The sequence below is a fragment of the Ambystoma mexicanum genome, chromosome 14, assembly GCF_040938575.1.
Source record: "Ambystoma mexicanum isolate Mex_15411 chromosome 14, UKY_AmexF1_1, whole genome shotgun sequence".
NCBI lineage: Eukaryota > Metazoa > Chordata > Amphibia > Caudata > Ambystomatidae > Ambystoma > Ambystoma mexicanum.
The window spans coordinates 433,645,865-433,667,311 of NC_090940.1; the positions used below are offsets into that span (position 1 = coordinate 433,645,865).

The following is a 21,447-nucleotide window of genomic DNA, read 5'->3' on the forward strand; positions in this document are numbered from 1 at the left end:
ACCAAGGGTATTGTGGAGCCTTTGTATGAGGATGGAGTGGTTGACTGTGTCAAAGGCAGAGGAAAGATCGAGAAGGATAAGGACAGCCGGGGAGCTGCAGTCCACAGATGCGAGCAGTTCTTCACAGGAGTTCAAAAGAGCAGTTTCCGTGCCTCTGGATGCTCAGAATCCAGATTGATGGTTGTGGAGACGACCAACAAGTTCTGTGTGTAAGTTGAGCTGGGGCAAAACCAACTTCTCCAGCAGTTTTCCCAGGAAGGGGGTGATAGAAATAGGGCGGTAGTTGGCAGGGCATGTAGGATCTGATGTAGGTTTTTTCAAGAGTGGGCGCACAAGGGAGTGCTTAAGGGAGGAGGGGAACGATCCTGTGACAAAAGATTGATTGCAGAAATCAGCGAGAGCAGGGGCAAGAGAGGTTCATGAAATGGGTTCAAATATTATACTCTAGGCCGGGTGCAAGGGTGAGGACGGGTAAATACATCTCGGATCCGTTCCCAATACAAAGAGGTATGAAGCAAGGATGCCCTTTGTCCCCTAGGTTGCATCATTTAGCCTTAGAACCCCTAGCTGTGTTTCCGAGGAAGGAATTCAAGGACACAGGACTTCTAAAAGGGGGAACGCATCACGCAATATCATTATATATGGATGATATGTTATTGTATGTGAGATAACCAGAGGAAACCTTAGATGCATATTTAGAAGGATTTGCAAACTTTGAAGAGCTCTCAGGAATAGCGATCAGTAAGGAAAAATCCTGGATATTTTCATTGGGGAGCTGGGTGGAGTGGATGCAAGCAGGCTCCCATGCCTAGAGCTTCAGTGTAAGGTCGACGCATTTAAATAAATATTTAGGGATCGATATTCATCACGACATGTGAGAGACATACTGGCAAAATACACTTCGGGCGAAATCGGGATGAGAGACATTATTTAGATTCTGGGAAAAACAACCTCTCTCTGTAACAGGAGGAATTACGCTTATAAAGATGGTTGCCCTTCCCCGATTGTTATATCATTTTGTTAATGTACCATATCTCATACCTAAGTCGTTTTTTTAGAGAATTGAATACTATGGTGGGGAGGTTCATACGGAAGCAAGGCAGACAGAGTGGCCATGGATACAACGTACAGGGAGCATGTAAATGGAGGAATGAGAATTCCACACTTGGAATTCTATTTCTTGGCCGGACAATTGCAACATATAGTGCGGTGGTAAGCAGATTTTGAGAATGTAAAACACACCCTGGGTAAGCGCAGAGATTACCCCTTTCTTATTGAAGGAAGCATTATGGTTGGGGAATAATAGAGTGGTGGATCCTTCAGCGCTCTTGAAATTAGGCAGACAGGCGTGGGCTAGAACTAAAGCAATATTAAAAGGGGACTAACCCTGCCTGCCCCAAATACCGGTGGCAGCTATATATGGTAACAGTAATACAGACCTAGCACAGATAAGAAATGATTGGGGAAAATGACGGGGTAGTGACAACAGGAGACTGGTTCCTCTCGAACACACTGCTAACATTTCGAGAATTGGTGGATAGATCTGGAATACATCAAAGGCAATTTTTTGATTTGCGCTAGAATGAGACAAGCGCTAGCAGGCAGATGGCCAAACTTCTTGAAATCTGTTGCAGAAAACAAGTTACTGGGTTTACTGTGTGATGCATCTCCGGAGTCCAGAATGTATCAGGGCCTATTAGAAGCAACTCCTACTGATACAACTAAAGGGAAGAAAATATGGGAATTAGATATAGGAAGGGAGTTCACGGATAGTGAATGGTCCAAGGCGTTACTGTACCCCAAACAAATATTGAGGAATGCTAGATTCAAACAGACACAATTTTATATTCTTCACAGAGCTTACATGACACCGAAACGGCTATCACGTTTCCCAGGTTAAGGCACTAAAGGGTGCCCAAGTTGTAAGGAATATGAAGCAGATATAGTGCATATGTTCTGGAGCTGCCCTGTAATACGGGTATTTTGGCAAAATGTGGAGCAAAAATCAAGTAATGGAGGCGTAACCAGATATGTATGGACACCAGAGGCCGGCCTCTTAGTAGTTTTTGTACGACAAGAGACGACTAGGCGAGAAAAAAAGGCTGATGGTGTAGAGGGGCAGCCAAGTGCCCCTGGAGGAAGTCCCGCCCCCTTTGCGCCTATATGCTGGAGGCCAGAAGTCGTGCCATGTTTGACACCAGTGACTGTGACTATTCCCCGGAGAGTCTTTGAGAAGAGGTACTCTTTAAGAAAACCTTATCTGATGTATCCCAGTAGAGATGTCAATCTCTTGGAAGAGATCCTCGAAGGAGTATGAAGATAAGAGAAAGAGAAGTTGGTGACGTCACACAACAGATGAGCGTGACGCACTGAGAAGATAAAGAAGAGGATGCATAGACCTTATAGAATCTGATGACGAAGTACAGAATCACGTAAGCTTTCATATGCAGAATAAAGATTGCACATAAGAGCCCTGCAGAAAATGCAAGCCGTTAAATTACTGTACAGATGCAGCAACGCAAGTAGACTAAGTAATTATAGAAGCTGGCTATTTGTAGTGAATAGAATGCAGGCGATGCCGCCATTACATAGAATCTGGACATCAGCGTCACAATTCTAGTAAGCTTAAACCCACAGAGAAAGATGGATAGCGAGCTGTGTGTTGCAGCAAGAATCAGCTGGAAATCGTGGAAAGACAGAGAAGGCTGTATGGCCTGGTGTCAAAGGCTGGAGCGGGCAAGAACTGGTTATCTTTTTTTTTTTTGTAACTTTCTTTATTGGTTTACAACAATGATAAGATATTACAAGACTGTGCACCGGTCAACGAGACCCCTTATCCCCCCTCCCTCCCTCGGAACGATCCCCGCTTGATATTAGGTTCAGTTTCTCATCATTTCTAGCGTTTACGTTGTTCGTCACTCGTGGCTGCTATTGAGGTATCCGGTTGCTCGTGATCGTTTTGTATTGGTGGTGGAGACTGAAATCGAGTCGTCGTCTGCATTTAACAGGCATGCTATGTAGAGGTCCCAGATATCTGGGGGGTGTGCGTGGAGGGGCAGAGTTCGTAAGTAGTTCATTTCGACATCTTGACAGTAGGTGACATCATGGAGCCATTGCTTTAGTTTTGGTGGCGATCCTCTGCCCCAGTTGCAAGCTATTCGTCTGCGTGCCAGGACTAAAAGTAGGTTTGCCAGTTTTCTGGTGTGTTCTGGTAGTTGGTTGGTTAGGCCCAGCATGGTCAGTGTTGGGTCGGGTTCTAGTTGCACTCCGATTATTGCTGAGATTTTCTCTAGGACTGCTGTCCAGAACGCTCCTATTTCAGGGCATGACCATGGCAGGTGGACAAAGTCTGCTTCCGAGTGCCCGCAGCGAGAGCAGGAGGCGGATATTGTCGTCCTCTGGGCGTGTAGTTTTACTGGAGTGTGGTAGACCTGATGGACAAAGTTGAAGTGAATTTGTTTGTACCTCGTGTTTATTGCCACTTTCTTTGTGAGTCGTAGTATGTATGACCAGTCTTCGTCGAGTATCGTAATGTTCAGAGCTCTTTCCCACCTTGTGCAAGCTTTGGAGCAACGAGTGAGTTTTTCCGTTAGCAGGGCTTTGTAGCTATTTGACACCAGGCGGCCATCACCTTGGGCCTGTATCACTCCGTGAAGCAGTGGCCAAGTCGGCGGGTGGAGTGGGAATGTAGCAAAGTTGGACCGCATGGCGTGTCGAGTTCGGTAGTACATGCAAACGTCAAGGGCGTGGTTTCCACCTTTGTCACGGGCTTCTTGAATCGACAGGAACGAGCCGTTCGGAAACAGGTCACCCAATGAGTGGATTTGCAGTTTCTTGGTCCAAAGCTGGAACACTTTTTCAGATGTTACAGGTATCCCTGGAATGCTTCTCACAGGCAGGAGGGGAGAATATCTGGTTTGGATTCCATTTCTTTTGGCGATTTTTTTCCAAATCATGTGCGTCGTGACCATTGTGTTCATTGGTGTTGAAGGAGTCGGTGGTTCGTTAAGTATGACTGCGTGAAGTAGATAGGGTGTTGCCAGAGCTCTTTCGATTTGCACATGTGGCCGGATGAAGTGTGTTGTATACCAATGGCTCAGGAACTGGGCTTGCGCTGCCCAGTAGTAGCCTTCTACATCGGGTAAAGCCAGTCCGCCTTGCGTTATCGGCAGGATCATAGTGCTGTGTGCTATTCGGGCAACCTTGCCTGCCCAGACGAGGTCGAGAAGGATGGACTTAATTCGTCGTAAGAATTGTTGCGTGAGTAGTAGAGGAATGTTTGTAAAGAGAGAGTAGTTTGGGGAGGATTACCATTTTCGCTAGGGACACTCTGCCCCAAAGTGTGAGGGGAAGCGTTTTCCATCTATTCACTTTTGTTTGGATAGTGTCGAGTGTCATCTCGTAGTTGTCTTGCATGATGTCAGTGCTGGTTCTGGACATGAGGATCCCCAGGTACCGGACCTTCGAGTGTTGCCAGTGGAAGCCAAAGTCGTTGTGGAATTCTTTGGCTGATTCTGTGAGGGAAAATTATCGATTTTGCATTATTAATTTTTAGTCCTGAGAAGTTGCCGAATTTGAGGACTGCTCGCATCACCGGATTCAGGTTGTCATATGGGTCGCGAAGGAAGGAGTGCTATGTCGTTGGCGTAAAGTGAAACCACCAATTTGTGTGGGCCGAAGGCGAGACCTCTGTGCAAATGATAAAGCCTTAGGTGAGATGCTAGGGGTTCCATGACCAGGGAGAAGAGCAATGCTGACAGCGGGCAGCCCTGTCTGGTCCCTCTGCATAAGAGGATTTCGGAGGAGCTTTTGTTTCCAAGTTTAATTTTAGATGTTGGGTATTTGTAGAGGAGGCCTTTCATTTGGATGAATCGTTTGCCGAGGCCCATTCGTTCTAATATTGCAAATAGAAAGGGCCATTCTACAGAGTCAAAAGCTTTCTCGGCGTCGAAAAGCACTGCCACCGCTTGGTTTTCTGGGTCGAGGGCCTCCATTGCTCCAAACATTCTTCTGAGGCCGAATGATGTGTTTCTACCTGGAACAAATCCTGCTTGGTCCGCCAGAACAATTGCGGGCATGAGTGGCATCAACCTTCTAGTCAGGATTTTTGCAAAGATTTTGTTATCCAAATTTATTAACGATATGGGCCTGTAGGAGGCGCAATCTTCCTTGGGTTTACCTCTTGTGTAGGAGAATTATATTCGCCGTGTAAAGGGTTGGTGGTAGTTGGTCTTTGGCTTCTTCGTAGACCTGGAGTAGGAGCGGGGCTAGAATATCTGCGAAGAATTTGTAAAATTCACCTGTTAGGCCATCCGGCCCTGGGGCTTTGGTGCTCGGTAATTTTTTGATGACTTCTTGGATCTCTGCCGTAGTGATGGGTGCGTTCAACGGCTCACGTAGCTTGGCACTCGTCCAATATAGTTTGGTTGTATTTAGGTATTCTGTTATTTCGGTGGGCTCCCTGGAGTAATTGGAGCCGTATAGATTTTGGTAAAATTTGTGGAATGTTTCCAATATATCGTCTTCAGAGTACACAAGGGCTCCCGACGTGTCCAGCACCGCCTCGACAGTCGTGGGTTTTCGTTCTGCGGTGATTAATCTTGCAAGTAGTGCACCGGGTCGTTGCCCTTCGCCATACTGGCGGATTTTGTGGTGGCTTGCTAGGAATTTGGCTTCTCTGTCTGCTAGTGATGTGAAGGTTTCCAATTCTGCCTTGAGTGCAGCTAGCGAGCTGGGAGTATTTGTGACTGTTGCTGCTTGTTCAAGCGTTTTGAGGATATTTTCACATGTGTTTAATTCTTCCCTTAACCTCTTTAGGGTTCCATTTTCTTCAGCTAGGCACACTCCTCTGATAAAACATTTCAGTGTCTCCCAGAGTGTTCCCGGCGAAGCTACTGTGCCTTGGTTTGTCTCAAGGAATGTGTTCAGTTCAGAACGTAATTCATCGGCAAAGAGTTGATCTTGGAGGGCTCTGGGCTTGAATCTCCATTGGGGCCTTGTGAAGTCGCTGCAAGATGTTGTGCACACTAAGGTGACAGCTGAATGGTCTGAGATGGACCTGGGTAGGATTTGGCATTCGCCCCATTGGAGTCTACTATGAGCCGACACGAAGATGTAATCGAGTCTCGAGCTGGATTTGTGTACTCAGGAGTAGAAAGTGAACTCTTGAGAGTCACAGTGTTTGCTTCTCCATATGTCAATGAGATTGTGCGCTTTGCATATTTCGGTTATTTGCATACTCGCCTTGGAGCGAGGGGCGGTTGTCTTGTGCGTTTTGTCTGTGCGTGGATCGAGCGGGGTGTTTAGATCGCCACCCCATATTATTGTGGCTTCCCTGTTTGATGCAATGTGGATCTGGACCCAGTCGAAATTGTTGGGGCCATCGATGTTGGGGCCATAGGAGTTAATCATGATTATTTCTTCCCAGTCTATGGTTCCGTGGACGAGCAGTGTTCTCCCTTCAGAGTCTCTCTGGGTCCGAATTAGCCGGAAGTTTGTTGTTTTGTTAATAAGTATGGCAACTCCTCTTGCGTATGATGAAAACGAGGCGAAGTATCTGTGGCATCCCCATGTTTTTGCCCAGTGATTTTCTGAGTTAGGTCGTAAATGCGTCTCTTGGATGAGGGCCACATCGACGTTGTGACGTCGGAGATAGTGTAACAACTTCCTGGTTTTGGAAGGCTGGTTGCCCCCTTTAATGTTCCATGTAGCTAGTTTGAATTTGCTTCGAGTTGCTGCGTTGTTTCTGCTGCTCTATTACAGTTTGGTGATTTTGGGTGCTTAAAGCGGCTTTTCTTGAGTGCATGTCGATTCGAAAAGGATATTCGTGTATTCGAGGTGGAGACATTGGTCGCGGTCGGGTTTGGGTGGGGCTGGTTTTGGCCCCAGTCGGTGCACGTCTTAAACTGCTGGCTTGTTTCTTCTGGGAACTCTTTCCCCAACTTGAGTCCCATCTCCCCTTTTCCCCTCCCTGTCGGGCAACCCCCAGCCCGCCCGAAGACCCCTCCCTAGATAGCTTTGTGAGCAGTGCTGTGCAAGGGGCGCTGGTGCCCTCCAAGAAACACCTATCCCGAGGTGTATATAAAACTGACTTTTGCTCATTTTCCGATCCCCCAAGTCGAGCTGAATGCGGAGCACTTTTCAGGGCGGATCGCTCCTGTTCCTCTCTCTCCTTCGTGGTCTAGGCATTTTGCGTAATGGGCGACATCCAATATTGTCGAGAAAGATGTTGGCTTCTTCTGGTGACGTGAAGAATTGTGTTTTTTCCGCATGGAGGATGCGTAATTTGGTTGGAAAAAGCATTTAATATTGGATTTGTTCCTCTCGGAGGCAACGTTTAACTCCACCGAAGGCTCTGCGGGACGCTTGCACCGCCGTTGAGAAGTCAGGGAAGATTTGGATTTTGTCGCCATCAAATTGAATGTCGCCTTTGTCCCTGGCCAGCCCGAGTATTAAATCGCGGTCTCTGAAATTCAGCAGTTTGGCGATAATAGGGTGAGGTGCCGTTCCTGGAATTGGGCCCTTTCAACCACAAATAGTGGCGAGAAGGTGGTTGCTCCGAAGATTTCTTTGCATAGTTGTTCCACGAAGTCTTCCATTTTTGCAGGATTTTGTTGATCTCTGATCCCCACCAGCCTAATGTTGTTGCGGCGGCTGCGGCCTTCTTAGTCTTCGTTTTTGGCGACAATTTCTTTTACTTGGCGCTCTAGTGATGACACTTTGGAGGTCATGGATGTGGCGTTATCTTCAAGATCGGAGACCCACTGTTCAACGGTGTCAAGCCTCTCGCTGTGTTTATGAAGGTGGTGGCGTATTTTGTCAATTTTGGATGAGAGGGTGTCAATTTTGGCATCGAGGTTGCCTATGCCTGTTTGAGTTTGAGCAGTATTTCTCGTATGTCGAGAGATTGGGGGGGTGTCGACTCGGTTTCCTGTTCTATGCTTGGCAATGGCGCTATCTCTCGATTCGTCTGCTTTGGAGTTTTGGCTATGGCCCCGGTTTCGAACATTAATTTTCTTTGCGATTTGTCCGTTTTGCCCATGCTGGTATGGATTCTTGACTTTGCTGGGCCGGCGGCGTGGCTCTCAATTCGGAGGAGCGCGTGCTGTTCGAATTTACGCCGCTGGATGTAGAGGGCTCACTCGACTGGCCTTGGGGGTGTTACCGGACTTGTGTGGTTTTGGCTGAAGGTTGAGTGGGCGGCTTGAGTGAAATTTATGTGGAGCTGTGGTTGTCGGGCCCCGCTGTCGGGTTTCAGAATAACAGCAGGAGCCTTCCACGTGGCCACCGCTGCCGTGGAGTTATCGCAGTGCGGTGCGGGCCCCAGTGGTGAATTTTTTTTCGCTGTGTTCCTAGTTCTCTTGGCCACAATCAGGGTTTTTGGCGAGCTGGAGAGTCCGTAGCACGCCGTGAGCTTTAATGTTCTTCCTCGACCGGGCCAGCAAGGCCTGGATGGGGTAGCTGCGTGGGCCTCTCGCCTGTTCGTCTCGCGGGGTGTCTGACTGTGGTCTTCGGTGGTGGCGGATCGTTCGCTGGAAGTGGGGATGGGGCCGTTAGGATTTTGAGGAGTCGAAGGCTTGTGGATCGTCTGCAGGCCGGGGCTGAGACCTGGGGTGGATGAGGCCGGGGCGGCGTCTCTCCTGCCGGTGGTGTGTCCAGGTTCATTCCCTCTCCCCTCCGGCTGTGTCTGGCGGGCCCCGTAAGTTGGAGGCGAGCGGCAGCGCCCTGTCCGTCCGGAGGCCCGATGATGCAGGTAGGCCGGGCGGGTTCTCAACTGCCTCTGCTATTCTCGGACCGTGGATTTCCGGCCCGCTGCAGGCACCACCTCCAGGGGACCCGGGCACCGCTCTCTTTTCTCGGCAGCCTGCTCTTAGGTTGAATCCGGGGGTTGTCGCTTGGGTGAGGGTGTTGCTGAAGGATCGAGCGCCCCGTTGCCGTAGAACAGCGCCGCTGCAGCCTCGCCCCGCCGCCGCTTCGTTGACCAGGATGTTGGCGGACGGCGTTGAAATTGGTATCCGTCAGACGTTTGAGTCTTGGGACACGATATCGTGACCGATGGAGGGGGATTCGGGGGTGTATGAAGCCATTTTAATCAGGATTTTCTCGGGATCGGTGCGGAGCTCTCTAGTGAGCTGCCATCTTGGACGGCTCTCTAGCGCCCTCTATTTGTTATCTATCCTTGCAGAACAGTGAACGTGAGAAGCCGAGTCGTCCCTTGTTAAGGTGCAAAGAACACCACGAGTGCCAAGTTTTATTTGTTTAATACAATGAAATGCGAGAAAAGGAGCCGAATTGCGGTCTCCTGTCACATGGGCTAGGGATGGAAATAGAAATTGGGCATGAAGCTCTAGACTTGAGATAAGAGCATGCTCACACTCCCATATATTCTCAGGAGCAAGGATACTTTGCAAGGCCAAGTTCAAAGACAGTCTGCATGACAGAAAACATGGGTGATGGATGTTGGGCTAACTGGGTGGGGAGACATGGTCAAGTCCACCCACGGACACCTGGGGTGCTAGCTTACGTGCTGCTAGTGTGTTGAATGTTCCAGAAGGGCACGAGCATGCCAACCAATTGTAGAAGGTCATATAACAAAGAGCCTTATAGTTTGATAGCCAATGATGAGCTGTGTGTCAATTGTGTTGAAGATGACTTGCACTAGAGGTAGGCATAGTTTGTCCACCTGATTGTAGAGACCCAATCACAACCCGTTCCCATATAAAAAGTATACTTAGATGTTCCCCTTAAGTCAACCACAACCCCGCATAGGTTTTTCATGTTTGCCACGTAGTATGACGTCATGCATGTCAGATTTTTGCTACAAAAGTATTGTTTTTTATTAAATGCTTCGAGTTATGCGGGAGGATTAAGCGAGATGTGCTGTGCGGCGTCTGTTGATGTCCATTGTTTTAGATAATTGATATCAAAACAGTTAAACAAATTTTGCCTTCTTTCTGAGTTGGTTTATTTGGTATAAGAGTTACTCTGCATCCCATCTACTGCACAATATGCTACCTATTTAAAGGCCATAAGCCGACAATAGACGTGGCTTGGGTCCTGGCGAAGAGGGGGGTTGCCATGACCTGGAAGTCACAACAGGTCCGAGCATAAATAGATGGTGGGACGGTTTGAAAAGATGGTCAATAGTGGAGACAACAGTCTGGTATGAAGCTATCAGAAGGGGCGGGCGAGCAGGTGCAGAAGATGTAAAATTTTGGAACACTTGGTACAGACAGTCGCCTGAAGTGCCTACTTGAACTACCTGTACATGTTATATACACAACAACAGCGGTTATTCTGAATGTAGTATATGCTAGAAAAGAATATAGGGGGCTAATTATGTGGAAACAGTCCATTGTAATCTAAGAATGGTGGGCTGTGGTCTTCGGTTATTGGTTGTGATTAGTTGCGGATAGGGCGGGAATGGGAAAGTATATGAATAGATAAGTTGGAAATTATGTCACACATGTATGTTGAATATGAGAAATGCTTGACAATAAACAAACCCTTAAACAATTTTTTAAATAAAAAGACAATCATGAGAACAAGGACAAAGACCCTCAAACGTGGAGCAAATACCCACACATTTGAAACCAAATAAAGTGACTTGCACAGGAAAAATGGCATTTGCAGGAACATAAGTATATAATATTCGAGTGTTGCCTGCTTGACATTTTAAAGATGCTGAAATACAACATATTGACCTGGGGTAACCGTTGTAGCAAACCTCAGATACATCTTAAAAGACATGTAGTTGGGCCAATCCGGACCATTCAAGGAAGCAGCAGGGGGAGACCATTGCAGCCTTTAGTGGTTCGCTCAACCAATGCATGGGAATGCTCCAGCAGGCAATTTGCTAGGTTTGTACACACTCTTATTCAGGGGCTTCACTTTCACAAAAATATCTAGCTTTTGTACATTTTTTTATTTCTTGGACCAGAATTAATTTTGAGTATCTTCTACTATAAACACGAGAGAAATTACTTATTCCCTGCAATACATGTTCCCAGGAATCAACAGCAGGTAACGCACTGGACTACGTGCTCGCTGCAAAAAGGCTTTAGCTAGTAGGTGATTGACAGTCCGGAATTTTAGTATTGCGCTTACCACCTCCAAGACACAAAAACAATTGTGAGCTCCATGGTGGTCCAGGTGACTGAATGTTTATTTGCTGTTGCCACAGAGAAGCATGGTTTTGTAAAATCCATTTAACTTCAATGCAGAGAATTACAAATCTAATATCTGTATTCAATCCCATATTAGATCCAAGGTTGTGAACCCAAGGTTATAAAATCAGAACAGACTATTATTCTGAATAAAATGATCATTTTTGGTATCCCAGACTAAACACCTTCCTCAAACCCAAGGGTACAAGGTAAAGGATTATGGAAATGTTGTTTTCATTAAACCATCTTCCTCTGTAATTGCTAATTCGTATAGTCCCTCTGTTAAAAAAAACCTTAAGGAAATTACATATACCTTTACAAATAATGTAGAAGTTGAAAAACCTACCTTTAGTGGAAGAAACTACAAGTCCCAGAATCCTAGCGGTACTGAGACGAAGAAGAGGGCTGAAGAGGCACGTAGATGTAGCAGTCCGGCAATTAAGTCTAGTAGCCATTGCAGTAGTCACACCTGAAGACAATTGTTCAACCTGTGAGGTATAAAAGGTCCCAACAGGAAAGAAGGAGTAGAAGGAGCTGGAACGAGAGCTGGATGGCTGGATCTAGCAGTAGTCCTGTTCTCCCGAAGCCTGTAGTGCAGAGGTTGTGCAGAGGGCTGAGTTTTCCACACGCAAGTCCGATTGCTGTGATTGCAGAGCTGTGAACGTGCAGGAGACTAAGTCCAGAAGTAGAAGGCAAGCCGAGGGTCTTGTGAGAAATAGGAACTCCCAAATCAAGTAGGCGGATCGACCTGTGCTGGAGAAGAGTGTGGGTCCCCAGTGAGCCAGAAGTAGTAGAAGAGGCAGATGAAGTCGGGAAAGCAGTGCAACCTGCAAAACCTGTGTCTGAAGCCGGTGAGTGGAGCACAGCATTCAAATATACTGCGTGAGCCTTGCCGGTAAATGTAGCCAGCTCCTAAGTGACTCGCGTATTGCTCAATGCGAGTGAAAGCTGTTTGTTATACCTGAAGTCTGATTAACAACAGAGCTGTATCACTCGCATCTATCGCAAGAGATCCATACTCGCGTGAGAAGCTAGAGTGCTTGAAAACCATTGTTAAAGTATCTAAAGATACTTGCGTGTCCCTAATTAACAAAAGGGAACGCTCCCTAAACCTGGTCTATATACGAGTTACAAATTACAAAGAGTGGAAACTACTTCAAAAGGAGGTTGCGTGTGCCTAATTCTAATTCCCAAACGATGTTAGAACCTCATCCTTTATCGTTACATGGGAATACAATCCTTTATTCAACTTTAAACCTTAAATTCTACTTCAAAAGAGAGGTCTTGTGTGCATAATTGTGTTTTCACTTGAACGACTGAACTTTTGTTTGACTTTGAACTTTCAAGAGCTGGACCTCTCTTTTAATGAACATTTTGGAGTTAACTTTGAATCCTGTGCAAAGGATCTTACCCAGGACAAGAGAAGGCCATTCAGACATTGCATTTATATTGTTAATTATATTGCATTGTTATATAATTTCCTTAGTATGTTTGTTGTTTAGTGTGAGGGCAAGTTTACCCATGCTAGAGAATGCTTCCTTAGTCTTTAGACTATGTAGGGAATTCCTCTGTAGAGTAGGGCAAGCAAGTCAATAAAATGTCATATTTTGAGAAATCTACAGTGAAAACCCCTTTGTATGCAAGATAATTCTAGAATTAGAAATGGTAGCGCCTTCATTACCTTATTATTCAGTCTTATGGGACATCAACAAAGTGCTACACCTGTTCCAGTCATGACCCTGCAACAAGTCCTTTATAGTATGGCTTTATCTTGTAAGCTGACCAGGTTATTCTTCCCGATTCCTTTCTACAGAAGGTCAGATGTCAGAGCACTAGATCTAATAGAGCACATATTGTCGCTGGATGGAGTCCTCTTCCATATCTCCCGGCAAACTAAGTGCAATTGTACATCACTTTTACATCAGCTTTTCTGGAACATCTAAGTTTTGCACAGACAATTGCTTGAAAGTGTAGGACAGGGAGACGGCAGGTTATAGGCAACATGGTCAGGGTCAACAGCTCATATCGTTCAGGAAGACCTGGCTGGTTTAGAGCCAGACTGGGCTTTGCACACCAGAATCGTTCTGTTATTCATCCCGGTCAAAGCATGGACTTGCGCGTGGGCCTCCCTCACATTCACAGAAACTTGCAAGAGTCAACCCAATTAAGAGACATGCAGCAGGCCTCTTGTGGGGAATAGAAAGACAGGCAGTGGAGAGACTGAATTACTTCTTAGTTTTAAAGAACACAGCCTGCATTATATTAAGTAATAGCTGGTTATTGGAAAAAAAAAAAGATTCCTAAATTAGGGATTCGCCTTCAAAAGACTTTCTATGATCTCGCTCCTCATGGTTCCTATATTGCGCAGGTAAGGCAACAAACATTATGCGGATGTCAACACAAGATTAAACATTTTCCTTTTAGTTCAGTTTCGCTTGGGATGCCAATAGTTAGTTTCCATTAAGTTAGTATAGAGCATTCTACTGAAAAGTAATACATGTCTTAGTTGGTGTACGTGTGCATGTCAGAGTATACTTGTGCAATTATTTATCTGCAACAGTAAAAATTGCAGAAATATTCAGTGAGATGAGAACAGAATTGTATGTGCCATCTCCTCTAGTCAAAGACCCCCCCCCCATTACTATGAAAATTAAAATACCGCCAAGGGGTACACACACACACAAACACTCGTGTGGTTTTTTCTTTCTCGCCTACTGTTGGTCTTTGGGTCCCTCACTGTCCTTCTACACGACCTTAATTGAATCAACATTTATTGTACAAAATATTCTAACACCTTGAATTATGCAATTGCTTAAGACAAATGTTTTCAATCACGGTTATATACTCTTTCCATCAGAAACTAACATTAACTGTGCTCTTAATATGTTTGAAAGGAATTTGAATCCTGATGGTTTCTGCATTAGGCCACTTCCCTACCCCTGATCACTCCTTCACCTTCACACAGCTGTCACTGAGCAGGATTTTAGCTTCTTTGGTCATTCCTTTCTGCTCTGCATGGGACTCGGAATTCCATCGAACCATTGCCAAGGGTATACGTCTTTTCCAAGTTGAGGATTTGTCTGGGAGCAGTAACTGGTTGTTCAGAGCCAGGGAGGCAGCGCTGAAAACCAAGATGAATTTTGGTTAGTGACATACAAAATGTTAAAGAGGAAGAAAATAACATAATTCATTTTCCTCTGTACTCGGACACCAGTGGAGTTCCACAAGGAGTAGAACTATACCCACTATTTGTTATTCTGCATGTTTCATCTGTGACATCCTGGGAGTGTCACTTTTCTAATAAAATGTAAGTTTATATCGAACTGTACATGAGGCTCATGGGCTGAGAGGGCAGATAGGCCCCATGTTAGCAAATTTACAATTTATCTAGCAATGGAGAAATTCAATGATGATGTGTTCATATCTCTCTACAAGACAAGTTCTAGGAAAAGTAGGAGGGCAGATGTGTGCCGATGCCACCATTTTTAGGATGCATATGTGGGGAAATGTGCCCGAACACATTAGCATGGCATCCACCGAGACAATTTTCTTAAGATTTACAAAGCAGCTTAAACAAGTTTAAATACAAACCGATTGCTGAAAAACAAGGCAGTAGATTTTTAAAACTGTGATAATTGGCAGCTATGTAGTACACCCAAACGGGCACACTAAAATAATCACAATGTTTTTTTTAACAACTTTATTTAAAACTGTTGCAACAGAGTGGTTACAGAAGCTTATTAAAATACATTGTTTATTTTCGATGGAATCCCCCCCCCCCGCCCAATCCCCTCAACAATCCCTCATTCAAGCTGCAGCTCAGGTCCCTCCTCCACTAGGAGTGGATGGTCCGCTCTGCCAGTTTTGGTTTAAAGGCGAGTGCCCAGAATTCAGTCATATTCCAGCACGGGGGACCAGCAGTCTGAAGCGATGTAGGGCTTACTCTCTCGCAGCCATGACCTTCTCTGCCACCAGGATATCCCACACTTTTAACCACCATAGTACCAGTAGCGGGCCCTCATGAGACTTCCACTTCCGGGCTATGGCGATTTTCACCGCTAGGAGGAGCTGGGTTATCAGTCTGCCGTTCGGCCATTCTTTGGGTAGCTAACTGCTAATGGGGCTCCCAGTAGGATCACCTATGGGACCATTGGTAGTTTGCGGTGTGCAATTGATTCAATGGTCTGGAGCAATTTTCCGGCTACTGGGCATTGCCACCACATGTGGAGGTATGTACCCCGCGCCCCACATTGTCTCCAGCATTCTGGGCTTAACGAACGAGTTCTTAAAGTGATGGAGGCGCTTTAAGGGGTAATACCATCGATAGAGTAGTTCGAGTGTGCATTCCTTATTCGTTAAGCATCGCGTGGCTTGTCCCTAGATCTAGCCACGTGGCATCGTCTATCGGGTGGCCCAGATCCTTTTCCCATTGGGTCATGTAGCGGTGGCGTTCGACCAGTATGTTCTCCTGTAGCAGTTTGTATAGCCTGGAGACCAGGCCCTTTCTGGAGTCCTCCTGAAGCGTTAGTTCCAAGGGGCTCCACGTTCTAGCCGCTTCCTGTTTTACATGTGGTGAATCTGTGTATATGCAAACCTGTCCGTTTCCAGCAGAGCAAATTTGTCCTTGCACTCCTCAAATGTTAAGCCCCCCCCCCCCAACCGTACAGTTGTGAGATCTGTGTCAGCCCTCCTCGTTTCCAATTTTTGAATTTGGTCACTACTAGGCCTGGGGAAAAGTCCGAGTTTTGCAGGACTGAGATTCGGGCACAGCCCTTTGGGGATCCCCTTCTTTCGTGAGACCTATTCCCAGACCTTCCAAGAGGTTTTTGGTGAGGAGAGGATGGTTGTCCAGTGTCTGCGGGCTGATCCGGAGGCGTGCAGTAGGGAGCTTAGTGGTGGAGGGCACTTGGCTTGCTCTATAATTGCCCATTTTGGGTTTGAGTGTGGAGTGTCCATGCCGCCGTGTTGATGAGTTGTACAGATACACAGTAAAGACGCAGGTTTGGGACTCCCATTCCGGCCCATTTGGCCGCCCCTGTCATCACGGACTTTGGGATTCAGGCCTTCCCTTTCTTGCAGATGAACCGGAAGAGTAGCTTTTGGAGGCGCTGGAGTGGCTCGACAGGAACTTCCTCTGGCAGGGTCGCCAAGCCACGCTGAGACCCACTCTGATATGTTTAAAGAACGATTGTGCTCACTCAAGAGAAAATAGGTTGGTGAACAATGTCAACATTTAAGTTTTTAGTCATTGGAAGGTTGAAGGCACTTAGTACCATATTGACTGAAAATGAATTTAGTGCAAGGTTGAGATTTGGTGACAGCCAAAAACTCTTTGTAACATACTGACACAAACGTGATTGGACACTGCTCTCAAAGTAACAGAATGTACCCAAAGGATACAAAGTCCATGCCTATTCAGTCGGTTCGGTAGAGAGATATCATCGGATTCAAAGAAAACCTTCCATATCTTTTCAAGATGACCCTACCCTATGGTGCCATGTTTCTTGCCTTAGAGCGCAGGGCTTTATCTCTAGGAGTGTCCCTGATCCTAGGTGCATCCCCAGATAAACATAAGAATTTGTTTTCACCACAGTGTCCTTTCCTAGATGTCATTGCTGCTTTCAATTTACTTTCCCACCTGGTTGTTGTAGGGTAAGCACTCTGGTTTTAGACGTGTTAATTGATGGGCCGTTTTCTATAACATAGGTCTGCAAAGCATTCAGCTATCTTTGCAGGCCCACTGGGGTTTGGTGTGAAGACCAAATCATCCGCGTATAACAGCCTATCAAAAATGTTGCCATTAATCTTTGGTGGAAAGCTGCAGACCTTTTCTAGGGTTTTGCCCCTATATGATATACATAAATTAAAAAGTGCTGGTGCAAGAGGGCAACCTTGTTTAAGGCCCTTGTCGGTCACAATAGAATCTGAGAGAGATCCACTAAGATCTAATCTGACTCTGAACACACATGTCAGTATATAGGCATTTTATTGCTTCTAGGATGCACTCCGACACCTCTAGGCTTCCAGCTTCCCCCACAGCTTCTGCCTATCAACTGTGTCTAAGGCTTGGGTCAGATATACGAAAATCAAATGTAATTTTGTTTTCTTCCTAATTATATGTATTTTCAGAATGTTAATTATAAGCACATTTAACAATGTGCCCATTCCCTTAATGAAGCCCGACAAAAAGGGTCCCAATTACCAGACTTATCGACCCACTCCATTAGTGCTCTCAATAGTCTCTTGCTGCATAGATCTTTCCTGTGGTATCTAAAAGGGCAATTTTTCATCTCGGACCCGTCTCCTTTTCTAAATATTGGGACCACCACCGAAGTTCTCCAAGACTTTGGAACCATTCCTATATTTCCTATGTGCTTAAACAACTTGCATAAGAATTGTGCCGATTCTACCAGATGCTCCTTTAGCATCACATGTGATGCCGCCCGGGCCCAGAGCGCAAGAGTTGCTGGCCTTTTTGATTAATTCCATGATCTCGTCGAACTCGATTGAAAATGACCACTTGCCATGAAAAGACGTTTTCGCTGCTGTGATACTTTCATTGCAAGTAGAAAAAAAGACTGGAGAAGTGGTCAGCCCATGATTTCGCAGACACAGCACCGATAGTCAATGCTGTCCTAGGTGCACACATTGAGTTTATGAGCTCCCACATTTCACCAGTCCCTTTGCGTGCTACCTTACTCAGCATCTTGTCGGAGTCTTTGGGACAGATGTTCTCCCCTCCCCCCAGTTTTCTTTTGAAGTTCTTAAATCAGCTTTTAGTTTTCCTTTAGCTTTTTTACCTCAAGATCATATGCATGTAATTGAGTGATTTTTTTTTTTACAGCAACCCAATTTAAATTGTCACAAATTTTACTAGGTGTCTAGTATAATCCAGGGACATTCTTGCTTGTTCAGGGGGGATAAATGTTCACAGAATCTATAAATCTCGCAGTAAAATCCTCTATTCTAGATTCATTCATATAGAGTCTATTCATACCGCTTGTTGGATTAACCTGTGTGCAGTGAAACTCTATAGCTTTACACTCCCAGTCGTTACATGTAAGTTGAGCATCTAGACTGGATGTTACCAGAGACAAAAATAAAATCTAAAATGCTCTTTTAAATCACCCCTTTTCCAGGTGGTCTGAGCTGGAATATCATGCTATGTGTCCATTCAATATATGAATGTTCCACCTACTCAGTTCTTTACACTAAGCTAGGCCTCTTTTTTTTCCAAGGTGGTGGAGGCCACCTTAATTACAGTAAATACGTTCTTTATGTCCTTGAAACAATGTATATTTAAATCACCACAAACCATTGTAGTCGAGTCAGACCACCTTCCGGAGGCTCTGTCCCACAACTATATTACTGATGGTTGAAAAAATTTGAAACCTTCTGCATTTGCACTCCAGTGCAAATTGAATAGCAGCAGCCACCTGTGCCCACCCAAACACACACCTTCAACTTCGAGTACCAACAATTGAATACATGGGGTTAAGTTAAACCGTTCCAACACAGTAAGACCCCTGCAGTTTTAACTGCAATCAGCAACCCTGACATTGTTCGTCCCTTCCGACCCTTCGTAGCAGAATTCAGGCACACTGTAAACCCATCCAAAATTGGCGGATTGGTCACCCAAGTCTATTGCAGACAGATAACATTGTATGACTCAAATTTAAAGTCCCAACTGCCAAACAAGTGGGAATGGCCTCTAGAATTCCAGGATCCCACAACCAGAGACTTTTGTTTAAGTAGCCGTGGTAGTTATGGTCTTCGGTTGCCACGGTTAGAGCTTTCGCAAGCCAATAGAGCTTTCGCAAGCCAATCACAACTGTGAGTGTCCTGTGGCCAAGGAGATCTTCGATTGGTCACCACTCTTCTGGTAGCAGAGAAGATGCAATCTGGTGCAGTGTTTGATGAAGTAGTGTCATCATTAATTTCTGAGCTATTACGACATCTCTGCAGCTTGCTCTGTGGCCTGTGCCCAGGTTCAACCTTGGTCCTTGCCCCCGGTAGCTCCGTTAAGTCCAATCGCAATCGCAGCAAAGACAAACTTCTGTCAATACGATCTGCTACACCAAACTTGATGGTAGATTAATTACGACCCTATCCAGCCGTTTTTCAACTAGGAATTCGATGATTTGTATGTCCTTCGATGATATCGCACTGAATTTGTCTATATGATGTAACAATCCAAGCACATTTTCCTCCGTTTAGTATTAAGCAGTCATTTACTTGGCACGTTTGTTCCAATTGCAGTTTGATTGGGGCGCTTCGGGGAGACCCCGATTGCTGCTGCGATCCGCCCTGGTTATTAGCGGACTCGTTCTCTTCTCTAAAACCCCTTCTATTAATAGATGCAATCTTCAAGCCCTTTTGCCTTTCCTCCATGGTCATAAAAGAGGGAGATCGAGGCCTGCTTGTTCTAGATTCAAATTTAGGGGTTAACCTTTATGACAACACAGATGCTTTCTCTGGTCATGAGCATTCTTTACTCGATTCATGGCTCTGATCGTCATCTGGTTGATCCCTCGAGGAGCGACTAGCTACTCTCTGAGTGTTCACCACGCTTGTTTGTCTTATAAAGCACTTCTGTGGTTGCCGCTTAGGGGATTCAGCCATAGGATTCCTATTTATGGGCCTCAAAAGTTCCCATTTGTCTTCAAGAGAACAGGAAGCCAGAGTTGCTGCAGAGGCCAATCTCTTTTTTCTAGTGTACTGTGACAGCAACTGCACTGTCTTGTTGCTCCCACCCCCCCCGTCCCCTCCCTCCACCAGTGTACGATGGGTTTATTTCTGCTGGATCTTGGGTAATTCCTTGTTTCACGAACACCAGATAGACTGGCGACTCTTGGGATGGCGAGTAAACATGTTCTCTTTCATCAAACGTATCCTTCGAAGTCAGGATTAACTCCTCCCCTTTATTGGATCCGTAACTGCTCTCGCTAGATTGTGAGACCATCCGCTCTCGACACCAACGTCTTCGGGTTAGCAGGTTGGGGGATCTCATTTGGCCCCACTGGAGAGCATGAATAGGTTGAAAGGTTCATCAGTTCATCAAAAGATTTCTGTTGGAAAATCTATGTTACCCTGCCATCTCAAGAGCCCTTCTCGTTGTTTAATTATTTTTGGGCCAAGTAGGCAGTGGTCACTTTTTGAGGAACCATTGTCGTAGAAATGACAGGCAGTGTCAAACTTAAAATGGAGGGATCCGTTTGAATGTTGTCTATGCACCGCTTTTTGATTCTTTGTTTTGCTGCCTTGGATTAACTGGTTTAAGTTGTTTTTTTTCCTTTCTTTGATTAAATCCTGTTTCTTTGCAAATATGGTATATTCGTTCAGTGATTGAGGGGCTGGGTTCTCTCGCTCTTCTTCCCACAGAACTTCATTATCATCAATAGGAGTGCAAATGAGCTGGCCCTCCAAGATCGAATCACCCTCGTCCCCTGATTCGATCAGGGTAGCCGTCACCCCACCGATTCCTAGCCTCGCACTACAGCCTCAGGATCAAGAGACTCAGAGTGCACCTTAAGGGGTTCGGGCTATATAGGCTCCTGCAAGTCAATAGCCTCTTCCGTCTGATGTTGCAGTTTGATGCCCCTGAGCTCTTCTTTCCTTTTTTCCCCTGGATAATCAGATCCAAGATGCTACGGAGTATATTAGTGGTCTGTGCAGAACGTATCTAAGTTGTCTCATATAGCTGCAAGAACACCATCTAGAAACAACATCTTGGTGTGAACCATTGCATCTGGGGTGGACCATTGCCAGCATCGTAGTAGGATCTTTCAATTGGTCATTTAGACTCCCATCAATAGGGGCACCTGTCAAGTTCGAGTCTCTGTCCACAGATGGTTTACAGTAGAAGAATCGGTAGTTTGTCGTTCACTCATCCAAGGCCAAAGTTAGAGCTTTCCAAACCAGCTTTGATTTAGAACTTCTTACATATATGCGTTCCTCATTTTCCGGAGAGGGGTTTCGAGTCCCTGCACCCTCTGGGTTTTGGAAAATAAACCATGTCCCGTCAGCTTCTGTGTCATTCCGGATTCCCTTGGAGCTTTATCAGCTGGTAATGTTATCACTCTCTCTTTTTGCGAGCCTATAAATCCAGCAGTAGAAGTTAATCTCCACTGCTATGTTTAGAGGTATTGGAGCAGGGGTGCGTGATAGCTGTGGGCAACTGGGCTGTTGTGGGCAATCTTCAACTGCCTTGGTTGCCTCACCCGTAATTGTAATAACCCCCCTCTCATCAGGTTCACCACCTTCCAATATCACAGCTGTCTCA

General features: G+C 45.7%; 1 protein-coding gene across 1 annotated transcript in view; it reads right to left on the reverse strand.

The window, feature by feature from the left end:
• Positions 1 to 21,447, reverse strand: part of ISCA2 (iron-sulfur cluster assembly 2) — a 125,485-nt gene that overhangs the window by 73,888 nt on the left and 30,150 nt on the right. The window contains exon 2 of the mRNA XM_069637629.1: positions 14,121 to 14,286. Within this exon, the coding sequence (XP_069493730.1) occupies positions 14,121 to 14,286 (166 nt within the window). The remainder of the gene's footprint in view (positions 1 to 14,120; positions 14,287 to 21,447) is intronic.